This window comes from Molothrus aeneus, chromosome Z, assembly GCF_037042795.1.
Source record: "Molothrus aeneus isolate 106 chromosome Z, BPBGC_Maene_1.0, whole genome shotgun sequence".
In the NCBI taxonomy this organism is placed as follows: Eukaryota; Metazoa; Chordata; class Aves; order Passeriformes; family Icteridae; genus Molothrus; species Molothrus aeneus.
Genome location: NC_089680.1, coordinates 17,313,825 through 17,327,122, shown reverse-complemented (window position 1 = coordinate 17,327,122; position 13,298 = coordinate 17,313,825). Strand labels below are relative to the sequence as shown.

Genomic DNA, 13,298 nt, shown 5'->3' with positions numbered 1-13,298 from the left:
ATTACAACCCCTCCACACTAACATGTCATTTTCCATCCTTGTGTAACTGGATCTGATAGAGTCTAACATCATGTGTCAGAATTAACATACACTACTGCCCATGTTTCACAGACATTAACTCTCCATCAGAGTAACCCCAGACTGAAGTTCAGTGAGCAACTGCTGCAGTGTAGACACTGGTCTAGGAAAGGTCACTCACTGTAAGAGGCTGCTGAGTCTTCTTCCCAGGACTTTTAAAAGAGGACAGAGTTAGCTGTATTCTGATAGTCTGTAACTTGTCTGAGAAAGGTGAGATTCTTTCACCTAGATATTGAATGCACCACACTATTTCCTTGCAGCACACGTGGCTCTTCTGTAATCACAAATGATAAATGAAAAAGAAAACATATTTTTCCATTGCTTTAATTTTTAATGCTTCCTTTTATGCAATCTTTTAATGCCTTTCATTGCACAATGCAGTTTCACAAGATTTCACTTTAAAAAAATCTTATGAAAATATGGCTCATTTGCTCTTTTGGTACAGAAGTTAGCTCAATCTCACAGTACTGCAGCATATTCTTTGGTTCAGCTGTAAGACATTTTATCCCCTGTGCACAGTGAATTCAGCAAGCTTTGTTTACTTAGCTGAATGTTTCTTGACTATCTCAAGGTACTCCTTCACATCATCAGGAGACCCCAAGACAACAGGCACTCTTTGGTGGATATCCTCAGGCACTATATCTAGTACAGCTTGATGACCAGTTGTAGCTATGCCCCCAGCCTTCTCAATAACAAAAGCCATAGGATTGCATTCGTAGAGCAGTCTCAGCTAGAAGACAAAAAGTCAAAAGTGCAGAAGTCAGGCCAGGCAATGCCAAAAAACATGACATGCAAATATATTTGGCATATGATTTTAAACAATCAATATTCTAAGTACTCTTTATTGCATATAAACATCGATGCAACAATGAAATTGTGTGGATTTTCCTTTCAAAAACACAGTGAATGCTGGATTTTCCCCAATCTGAGTGCTTTCTCCATAGCCCATGTTGGCATTGTGCTATCTACAGAGAGATAAAGCTTGCATGTTAAGACACAACTGTTAGTGAGGCAGACCCACATAGAACTGTGTGAAAATAAAAACATGAGCTCTGAGCTTGCCACTAGGTTTCTCTAATGAATAACTGTATCTTATCTGCAACTTGAGGCAATATTTTACGGAGATTACAAAACAGATCAAAGGTCTTTGCTGAATAAACAGTCCCCTTGTCAGCCTGTAAGTGCGTGATTTTCCCTGACTGACCATTGTCCTGGCAGATGCAGCCAGGCACAGTTCCTCCAGATGATGTCCTGTTACCATACACAAGATGCAGATGGTTTTCTCTCCTCCCAGTGGGTCAACTACATTTAGGCTTCTTACAAACTACCTTGTGCTAGAAATCTCAGGGTAATGTCGATTCTTTGCTTTGTAATGTTCTACTCAGCTGGGACCAGAACCACCAGTTTTAGCTGATATGGTGCAGGGGAGCCTGTTTGAGCAGCCCATTCCTGGTATGTTCCACTGGATATGTTTGCAGATAAAGAGAAGTCATTGCAGTTGAAACAGTGAGTAGCAGCCCTAGAACAGGTGTCTGACAAAAGGCTGCTGTCCCTTGTGACAGCGTGCAAGGGATGGCCATATCCCCCCACACAAGAAATACAAGCTACCAAGTTACAGACCACAGGCTCTGTAATCAAAATATTGATCTTGATAGTGAAATGCCTACATAATGCAATATTTTCTATAACTGGGCTTATTCAGGCTTACCTTTCCTTTGGGACTTTTGGAGTTAGCAGGATACAGAAAGATTCCTCCATACACCAGTGTGCGATGCACATCTGCCACCATAGATCCTACGTACCTCCCACCATATGGTGAACTGCCATCCTACAGAAAAACATTCCAATAAAAGTAACTGGACAGCACACCAGGTCAACCTCCCCCATGTGCCCCTTTAGGTGTCCTAACATCTTTCATCTCCATATCGTGCTTCATTGATAATACTCAAAGTAGTTTTGCAGAGTATGTCAGTATCCTCTTCATTTCCTAACTAGGAAAATCCAAGGAAAAGGATTTTCCTTCAGCATAGATGAGCAGTAGTACCAAAACCAGAAAATGTATCCCAACTCTCTGCTGCCTCTAACACTTGGAAAACACTGCATTTCCAGTAGCAAAAACTCAAGTGCTAGGAATTTATACTGGGGCCTTGTCTTTTCTAGCAGAAAAATAATCAAAGAGCAAAAGAAGTGATGTTTCCTACTTTTTCCAACCATTTTTGCCAGCTCCTGCAATTTTTTGCTAAGAAAAAGTTAATAGTTGACTTCTGACGATACTTCCTTATTCTGCTCTCTGGACTACATTTTAATATCACGTAAACAACAACTTAAGCCTGGAAAGATAAATGATGAAAACATCAATCTTCTTTCAAAGCAAGATCAGGAAGTCAGGAAGGGACACCAACACCTGACAAAAGTAGGTGTTCACATGTCATTGCCAGTGTAATAACTTCAGTGATGAAATGTGTAAGGCATGAGAACCTTTCATGGGCACTCCTTGGAGCTTTGGGCCTCCTGACACCAGGAAGTAGCACAAACACAAAGCAGGCCTCGAAACTACACTAGATTTTCAAGAGAGAGGCACTCCGAAGACACAGCTCGTGTTACCAGTGAGCAATGACCCACTGCCATCTCCACGCTGCTCTCCAGCCACTCATATGTTGCAGTGAGGAAGCAGCAATGCAACATGTGTTGATCAAATTTCTTCATCACCAGACAAGATTTCCTCTCTACTTGATTACCAAATGCCCAGTTTTGCCTCCAGCACCATTACTCAGATCCTCATTCAGGAAAAAGATTTGAAAAAAGATTAAAAAAAAAGCAAAAAGGAAGAAAGTAAAAAAATGCAAAAGAGGTGCAGTGCAGTATTGGGGAATGCTGAAATATCTGGTTATATCAACTGTTGCTCGCATTAGCAATCGTACATCAAGTTATATTTTAAATAGATAGGAAAGGAAAACAAGCTCTGAACAGTTCATGAGAAAATGAGTGATTGATCATAGAGCTGGAAATGATTAATGGTGTTTATCATCAGAGAGTTTCTATGAAACAGGATCTTTCACCTCAGGGAATTTCTTCTTTTTGAGATACTCTGTGACGGCAGGATCAAAATATTTAGCATAGCCTTCATTGAGACTGTAGATATTTCCCTTCTTTTTGATTTTCACATCTCTTTCCACCAAAATAAATTCTCCAATTGCCTAACGATAAGAAAGAAAAAATATTTGTTAACATTAATTGCTCACTTATTTGCAAACCAAGGCAAAATCCAGTAACATGCACAATTAAATAAAAACTTACTACCACTGTCAATTTTTTAAATAATTCAGTACCTACAAAAAAAGTAGTCTTTCAGTCTACATGCAAGGTATTTTGTTTATACATAAAACACAGACAGAGCATGAATCCTGTCATCACACAAGCTTCCTCATACTACCATTCCAAGCATTCTCTATTTTCTACGCCCAAAAAATGCTACTTGTAAATTTGTTTATCTCTCCATTATTTTGCTAAACTTAGAACAATATAAGTAGTTTCAGAGCTCCTGGGAGTTTGGAAACTGAGAGTGCTGGCTGAACCATGCATAAACATCTTCAAATTGCAGCGGATACTCCAGTTCTTTTTTGCTTGGGCTAACAGAAGTGTGTGACCAAGGGCTGGTCTGTTTAGTTTTCTCTAAAGTAAATTTCCAAGTTAGTGCTAACAGTAAACGAAATAACATGCATGCATACTCAAAGTTAGATCCGTTACTTGAATAAAGTCAAAAATACATGCATCTATTTAAGCTGTTACTAAACAGAGAGTACAAAGTTATATTTCCTGCAGCTTGATCACTGCAGGTCATAAAAATTTAAGACTGGCAGGTGGCACCCTGTCTGATCACAAAGAAACAGGCCTCTAAAGCAAACTACTCTCTGCTGTAATCAACGTGACTTTTGTTTTAAAACTCATGGCAAATGCATGCTAGAAGGTCACATCACTCATACACATCACTTACTCTTTTACATATCATGGTGGGATCTCAAAATACAGAACAAGGTTAAATATTTATGGTCCTCTGGTTTACTAAGGTCCTAGCATTAAGGAAAAGACAAATAAGACTTAAAGGGTATTTTGTACTGCAGAAAACTGCTTATTTTAAATATCACATGATTGCGTACACAGCAGAGCTGTGTATTTGCTCTGCTGACTCGGCTGTCTTCCTGTTGTTCTTTCACACATGGCACCTCTGCATCAGGCAGGTGGAATGCAAGTCTCTTGACTTTATTGCTGGTGGGTTATAAGTACAAGTACATTTGTACTTCATTCCTTCATGCTACCTTGAAAACTGCTCCTTTGGTTGATTTTCCTGGGGACAGACAGTTCTTTTAGACAGTACCTGGCAATCCCTAATACAGAAACAAAGAAAGAGAAGATATTCTCACCGGATCCAGCATGAAACAGTTGACACCTCCAGCAGAAGTTGCCAGTACCAGCATGGTGGCACTCCCATAGAGTGCATAACCAGCTGCCACAAGATTGCGTCCAGGCTGCAAAGCATCTTTCCCAGAAGGTTCATTAGGGGACACCTAGAACAAGAAAGAGTATGGTCAATTTTATTTCATTTCTACTGCTGGTACATGACAGGACTCTGGGATAGGGACAGTCTTCTGCTCCATACCCATGCCATGTGGTAGCACAAATGTTTCCATGATCCTCAACTAAGATTCTTACTGGATGTAGTAATTCAAATTATACATAGGATACAAACACATCGATCTAGAAGTGCACTTCTAAACTTCTAACTAAGCCTAGCAGGAATGCAGGAAGCAGGAAAGGATTAAGGAGATAATAAAGAGCTATGCACCTCCTTGTAGGTGATGACGAACACAGCTCAGAGGAAAACTCAGAGGCACAGTTGAAAAGAAAATTACTCACGGAGTTCAAAGTTGATCAAAAGTACTTGGGATTTTTTAAATTTTCTTTTGCTTCACACGAAAATGAATTTGAAAATAGCTACTTTGGGATATATGACAACATACAAAAGACGATTAAAATGGACAGTTGGGTGTGTTTTATCTGATTTGCTTTTTCCCTTACGTTGTGACCTGTAAGTCTGGTATTTCAACCTCCTTCAGACAGTGTTTCTGCCTTTCAGAGTGAATTAGACACTTCAAATGCATATGACATGTTTCAGCTGTGGTTTGTTTTTGAAGCCTGTCCTCAGGCCAACAGAACTATTAGCACAGAGAACAAGAAAACCTGAAAGCACATTCCCCAAGTAGATGACAACCACGTGGTATTTTGCCTCAACACAAATATTCATGAAACTTAAGACATGATCTTTTCCAAGGGGTAATTTCATTAGATGGCTAATTAAATATTACCTGGGCTTCCATGTACACATAGGTTCTTGTCTAAGAGACATTCAAATTCAAATCCATGTGCCTGTGAAATACTAGATCTAACTTAATGCTGGCCCTGAGTCTCTTTCACAAACAAGTTTAGTTAGATTTCATTGCCTTCCCATGCAATTTTATTTCACCAAAAGCTGCACAATAATAGTTTTTCCTATCCTACATGAAAGAATTTTACCTTTCTGTAAATTGCAAAGATGGTCCCAATGGAAACAAGACAGTCAATGTTTGATGAACCATCTAGAGGGTCTATGCAGACTATGTATTTACCCTAAAAAACACAAAAAAGAGAACTAGATTAGTGACAGTATTTATCCACTTCCTCCAAATAAAAACATTTCAGTGGGTAAATTTTCTCAGAGACTTACACAGCAATATAAGCTAAAACACCTTTATCGATTATGAAGGAACCAAATTCAAACGTCAGCAATTCTTTGGCCCAGATTTCAGCCCTTAATTACAACTGTGATTTGTGCCAAACCAGAGGAGAAGCTGAGAAATCTTTAAAGTACATCGCAGATGATAACAAAGAAAAAGTGAAGCTTTCTCATACACTTTTTAATGTGAGGAAAAAAAGGGGAATACTTTTATTGGTTTAGTTTCATCTCTGTAATTGAAGTCAAATATCCACCATCTAGGCTAGGCTGCACTTTCTCTTTGGTTACAACATGTCTTTCTGAATGGTAAGGAGAAAAAACAAAATGAAGATCATCCTTTTTCATGTAGAGCTAAAAACCATATTTTACCTCTACCTATAGATGTACTAAAAAGCTCTTTAATAACTGCCATGCCTAAACTATAAATTTTCCTTTATCTGTGCTCTGAAATGGTCAGCTACTACTTTAGACAGACTGATCTTACCCTGGGTTTCAGGGGATCAAAAAGAAATCTCTACCTTATTGCTGGATTAAGAAATCCAGTAGGATTCTTTAATATAGGGAATTGACAGTACAGGGGAAAAGCTGAACTAACTGTATCTTTTAAATATTTTGTTCCCCCATCATTTTATTCATAGTTGTCTTAATAGTACTGTGTAAAAACAGTGTTCATTTGTTTTTCATTGGATTTTATCCTGCATGTCAGAAACTTAAACTTAAGTTCAGCAATGCTCTACTCTGCAAGTAGGAATTCCTGGTATGCATTGATAAAAACAGTGTATTGGCTCACATTTAGTTTAGAAAAGCATTAATACTTAGACTCCCTCAGTGATCTTTGAGAATGTTTGTTCAGATCTAAGGAAATCCAATGCCTAGAAAATAAATGTTGAAGATTTCTTAACAGGGAGAGAAAGAACTGCTTAAACAAAGCAAGCCTCATTATACTTTGCAAATTATGTTTTTGCTGATTGTTTTGACTAAATTTTTACTCAGGTTTTTACATGATCAGAATACTAGCTCGGAAATAGAAACTATCCCACAACAAGCGCATGCAGGCTTGTGAATGTAAAGAATAATAAATGTAAAAAATGCTTTTTTTTTCATTGTTGCTGAGTCTTTCACAGGCTTCAAGGAGAATTTGCATCAAGACCTCGAGATTTGCATTAAAGACCTCGAGATTTGACCTGCAGAGAACAGCTCATCAGTGTCCCACTTCAAAAAGGCTTGACTGACTCACAGCATAGTTCTAGAGATCAGATGGGGATGAATGAAATGCCTTCCCCACAATAAGAAAAAGGTGGAAGAAAAAGAAGGTGGGGAGGAACAACACCTAAAAAATAAATAAAACCAACAAACATCAGTCCGGAGAGCAGAAATGACAGAAAGAACCAATGTTGACTAACACTCTCTCCACCCATCACCTCCACCTTCATTTGACAGTTTAGGAAAGTACCTGTTTTCTGAAACTTTTAGTTCAGTTTTACCTCTTTAGATGTGGAGCAGTACACCTGTACAGGCTGATCTGAAATCAAGCAGGGAGAACTTTTAAAGTTACTAACCTGTTTTTCAGTTTCCACTATCACAGCATCTTTGTTTTCTTCGGACACGATAACACATGTACTGAAGGATGACTTGAGCATGTTAATCACCAGGTCATTGGAAAGAATATCCAGCTTTTTTACTTGATCTCCAGTCACATTGGTAGACCCAGCAATTCCATAGCTAGAGCAATTGCAAGAGAGAGCATTTCATGAGAATGGAGCACTGCATCTTCTAAAGGGTTCTGTTTGTTACACCTGTAAAACTTCCTGTAAACATCCTGCATTTTCAAATGACACGGCAGCTCTCTAAACTTGTTTTTTATTTACTGGCCAGTGAATTCTTGCTGAGATATGTTATCATTAGCTGTGTTTGCATATCTAGAAGTTGCTAAGAAATACAAAACAAGGAATTGCATTTCAGTAGTTTGTAAACTATAGTAAAACACAGCCAGACCAGGCTGTGAAGGCTGAGTTACAACTGTGTTTTTTAATGAGCACTTAAGACCGAAGTATTCCTGAATTCTAGGCTCTGCATACCCTAAAAGCTAGGAATTCATTTGAATATTCAATGTTTTAAAAGCATATGTATATATATACTTTAAAAATATGAATATACATGTGAATGTGACCATACTAGTTATGCTATATCCTCTGTATGCAATATACTCCTGATGAGCAATATGATGTGGAAATTGCAGCAGAAAAAGTCTGTTCACAGATAAATCAACCTATTAATGATGTAATATTTTCAGTTTTGATTTGAAGTAGTAAATGTCTCCTTGTGAAAAGAACTGAGAAATACAAATAAGAAATGCAAATAAAATGCCGCAAGCTAATCAGAATCAAACCATCTGGCATACGGAAATATCAGGAGACCTTATGATAGGTGATTACATAAGCACGCAAAACAGAGAAAGGGGAAATTTAGCTCTTTGAAGGGGAAAACAATAGCCAGCTCAGCACACATTCAGATGACTCTTAGGTCTTTCAGCTACGGTTCATTGATTAGGCTGAACACTGGTATTTCAGGTTTTATGTAGTAACACTGAACACATTACTTTAGCAATGCATTTCTTCAGTGTTATGCATGAGACAAAGACCTGGCATAACTCTATGTCTTTCTCTACCTCTGCTACAGGTAGAGAATATTTTTCTGCCACTGTGAAAGTGCTTTTAGAAAAGAAGTACTTGGAACATTGTGCTTTTGAGTGGAGGCACAGCAGCAGAAAAGCTTCTGTACCTCATCATTTGGGGAATCCTGGGAGGAGGAGATGTATCAGGTGTGGAACCTGCAGCTGGGAAGGGTCTGCATGTCTTCCACAGCTGTTCTGCACCTCCCATGCTGAGCAACACTAAGCACATAGTTGAGTCTGAGGATGCTCCAAAGAAATGGATTGCAGTGATCCCTACTTGCTCACATTCCCTGAGAGTAAAGCAAAATCACCACTGCTTATAAAATGCAGTTCCACAGCAGGAGATGTACTGTTCAAGGAGGCTTATGAGTCCAAAGCCTGCTACCCCAGCATTGATGGAGAGTTGAACTCACTGTGCAGGGGATCATAAGGCAAGTCTATGGGCACAGATACCAAACCTGTGGGCAGCTGCCAACAGACACACATGTAAGATACTAAAGGAATAGGGCCCTGAGCTTACAAATCAGATTAGAGCTGGGACACCCTGGTCTCTATTGATAGATACAAGAGGCATATGAAAGGACTAGCACATCACAATTAAAAATTACTGCAGTTACATGCAGTCTGAAGTCAAAACAGAAAAATAGCTCAAACATACATAAGGAGGATTTTTGCCTCTTTTCTTAATATATTTTCCTCTGAATAGCTTGTAGAGGCAAGTTCATTTTCTCTTTACAACATTTTCCATTAAGTAATGAAGTAGTCAATGTCTAAAGCCTTGACCAGCACACAACGGGGCATATGAAGATACTTAGTAATTTACTTAGTAAGTAAAATACTTATGAGGATTAGTTACCTACAAGTAGTTTCAGGCATTTCACATTTCAAGAGTTCCAAATTCCTTCTGATGCATCTCCAGAACAACATCCTTCTGACTGGCTGATTACAAACACTACTGTTCCAAACCAGTGCACTTTCTAAAAGCCTTAGATATCCAAAATTTCATAAAGAAAGTCTAGTTGCTATGATGCACCATGGGAAAAAAAACCACTCTGAATTTGATTTGACAACTCAAAGGATAAAATGATGCTTTGATATTAAGCAATATTCAATGAGCAATAACTCAGCCTTATTTTGCTACGCTTTGTCTCTCAGTATACTTGGTCTAATGGCTTCAGGCACCTGCACCGGCTGAAAGTATTAACTAAGTTCTAATATCAGCAGACATTTCTCAAAGACTAGGCACCTTACACTGTTGAAAAGTCATAGGACCTGTGTCACTTGGAAAAAATCAAGAAACCAAGATACTAAAGGAGTTACCTCCTACTCTGTGCGAGAGAATGGGTTGATGTAACCCTACTCACAGGCTTTCCTGGTGAAAGAAATACCCATTCCCATCCTCATCCCGATACCCACCACCCCGGAGGCAGCAGGATGCTCTGGACCCGCGGGGATGCGGAAAGGCGCGGGGCGCATCCCGGGACTCACAGGTTGGCAATGCCCGCTTTGCGGACAGCGGTGGAGATGGCTTTGATGGCCGTGCAGAGCGAGTTGAGGAGCTGCGTGAACTCCCCGGTGCCCTTCGCCCGCCTGCCTTCCTCCATCACGAAGCGGGTCATGGTGATGACATTGGTGTCGAAAGCGGAGCGGTCCGTCATGGTGGCGGCCGAGCGACTGCGGCCGCGGCCGCCAGCACCGCCACTTGCCTCGGCGGGGCGGGGCGGGCCGGGGCGGGGCGGGCCCGCCACCGCCGGGGCTGACCGTGAGCAAAGCCATCCCAGCCCTCCCTCCCACCGACATTCTGAAATATCCGCCGTGGGGAATCCCCGCCGCACCCCTTTTATTTATTTATTTATTTATTTATTTATTTATTTATTTATTTATTTATTTATTTATTTATTTATTAAACAAACTCTTGTCCCATACGTTGTGCGGGGAGAAGCGAGGGGGATGCTCGGGGCACTCGTTATGTGAAGTCACGGCAAGGAGTCGATCGAGACACGGGTGCTGGTAGTTCTGTTCTATTGGTCGCACTTCAGTGCTAACGGTCCTGAAATTGTGCCCCAAAATTCATGTCAGCTTGGTTTCACCACATGATTGCAACACTCTGTGTGTGTGATCGTAGATTATAGCGAACTGCACACAACCTACAGAGCAAGGTCAGTATCTTCTGCTGCACAGGAATGCTCTCATCCTGACTCTTCAGTACAAGAAAACCACATATTCAGTAACGGATTCCATCAAGTATTAACTTACTCAGTTTACAGAGGTCATGTTAATCCCACCTGTCCCAGCCTTATCCAACACCATAAAAAAGCTGCAATGAAAAAGCCCCTGGCAGCTGGACCCAATGAGACTTTTATAACAAACTCTCCAAATCTGTTCAATAGAAAGACATAGGCTGAGTCCCACTTCAAAAGCTGGAAGTTAAAGCACCTCGCACAAATACTGCTGCAAGAGAATTGAGATCCTCCTGAATCTCATTTCTTTTGGTTCTAGCCTTCCTGATTTTGCAGCAAAATCAAGCAATATGTTTTGCTGCTTATGTTTGATCAGAAAAATCCAAGCACTAGTAAAGGAAACCAGGTTTGTCTAACACCTGACCCTAGATACACCCTTTCACATGATAATTTGAAAAACACAAACCCGAATACGAGTGTACTACTCAGATTTTTTTGTACTAGCTATTATTTTATATTCATATTATCTAAGAAGATGAATATTAAAAAAATATTTTTCAATAAAATACATTCATGAGTTGAATAAGCACAGTCTCAAATTCTAAGTTGAAACCACAAATTGAAATAATTCCAAATGGTGTCAAACATAGGGCAAAAGTCTTTTACAAGATGCACATCTTTGCATATATGTACATTCTATCTTCATGCAAAGTACATTGCGTATCTATGCATTAAATACTTGGAAGGCATGCATAAATGTCTTCTCCTAAAAGTGTAAACAACTTTGGCCTAATTTGCCCATGCCCAGTATTACAGACACTCCTGAAGATATCAGATATGAATAGTAGTGCTCTTCTGAACAAGATATTTTAGTCTTTGGCAAGTGGTCAACAGCCCAGCATCATAAAAATTTTGTTTTAGAGGCAGGTGGGTTTAGGAAAATTTACAAAACATGGAAGTTAGCTCATTCTTTAAGGGTAAGCAATGTTTTACAACCATCTAGAGCAGCTATTGCAGTCTCAGTAGTAGAGAACAGCAAAGACCCAATAAAATTTTGGATGAGTGCACTGAAACTGGGTAGCCGCAAGGAGGCAGAACAACCTGGGGATATATGACTTACAGTAACAAACAATTTGTCTTAATTAGGGACAATTTGCCTTAAATGTGGAGACAAGCACAACAGTAATCTGCAGAAAGAGCTGTACTTCAGTATAAAATAGTCAAGATCAGTTCAAAATATATCTAAGGTTTTGGTATCTATGCCATAGGATAACTAACATCTTCTATCTTACAGGGAAGATATACTGTCCTTGAGTTGATGATGAGATTTTTTTCTCTGAAATTTTGGGGTTTGTGAGATGAGTGGGAGATGAGTTTTACTCCTCCATTCCCACTATGGAAGACAGGTAGAAAGAAGTATTGTGAACTGAAATTGCAATCATTTGAAAGGTTAGTGGTTTCATACAAGTCCATCCAAATGTGCATTTTCTATTGTGGAGGAGAATTATTTTCAGTGTATTTAGCATATCCTTAATCTTCTGTATTTGAGGCAACTCAATAGAAGATTGAGACTAATCCTCCTCCACACTCCTGGCCTTAGAATGTATGCATACTTTGGTCATTTCTGGGATTCCACTTTTAGTATAGAAAGCTGACATGACATTAATTATTTAATATCAAATGGTTGAGGGTAGATGAGTCATGTAGCCCTATAGAAATCATGCTGTTTGGTAACTATAAAATTAAGATTAAAAGATTAAAAAGTAGGCTTTACATGTTGTGAACCTTTGGCTTTAGAAAACAGTAGTTAAACATTTATTGAAAATGAATCTGTGGATTTGAGAAGGTCAGTTAGTACTGGTTGATTAAACATTGCTGAAACAGCTCACTTCTATACAGAAGAAAACAGGGACTTGTTTGTGCACAGATGACGTCAAGTAGACATGGTTCACAGCAGTTTTAGATCTCTAGATTACAAATCCATTTAACTACTTTGAAACATTTTCTCCCAGCACTTAGAATCCCAATTGCGTAATTATCTTGAAAATAGGACAAACACTGATGAGAAATCCATTATAGAGGCTGCCTCTTGTAGGTTCAAATGCCAGACAAAAAGACAATAGGAGTGAAACCCCTTCACAAAGGACATTTTTTTTCCCCTGAAGTAAGAGTGTCTATGTGGGAAAACCAGCTTTAGATTCCACCTTTGCCGAAGAAGAACTTTCTTTGTGCAGGAGTGTCACAACTGATTTGGTGGACAGAAGGTAAGATCAGGCAAGTTACATGGAGATGATTTGCAAGGCAATGTCACTCCACCAGTGCAGGTGCTCTCTGCTGTGTGATGCCATGATGATTAGGGCTGGAACAGCTTCAAGGGCATGAATGAGGCAGATCCTGCCTGCTGCAAGAGATGGTGAAAGGTGAAGGTGAAAAGGGCACATATGAAAATTTCTAGATGTACAATCAATCTTTTGCCTTGTTTGTTTCAGAAAGTGCTTAATTTTGCCTATGTGAATTTCCTGTGTGAGAAGGGGTCCACGCATAGTCAATAGACTGGAACATGGATTTACAACTGTGATAGCAAAGTACCTCTCTG

At 39.4% G+C, this 13,298-nt stretch overlaps 1 protein-coding gene across 1 annotated transcript; it reads right to left on the bottom strand.

Annotated features, from left to right (window-relative positions):
- Positions 1-420: 420 nt before the first annotated feature.
- LOC136569012 (fructose-1,6-bisphosphatase 1) lies at positions 421-10,182 on the bottom strand. The gene is made up of 7 exons (XM_066569282.1): positions 10,011-10,182; positions 7,408-7,570; positions 5,650-5,742; positions 4,500-4,643; positions 3,138-3,275; positions 1,787-1,906; positions 421-808 (listed from the first exon to the last, which is right to left on the bottom strand). Exons 1-7 carry the CDS (start codon positions 10,178-10,180, stop codon positions 617-619), a joined length of 1,020 nt encoding a protein of 339 aa, XP_066425379.1. The 5' UTR covers positions 10,181-10,182; the 3' UTR covers positions 421-616.
- Positions 10,183-13,298: the final 3,116 nt, after the last annotated feature.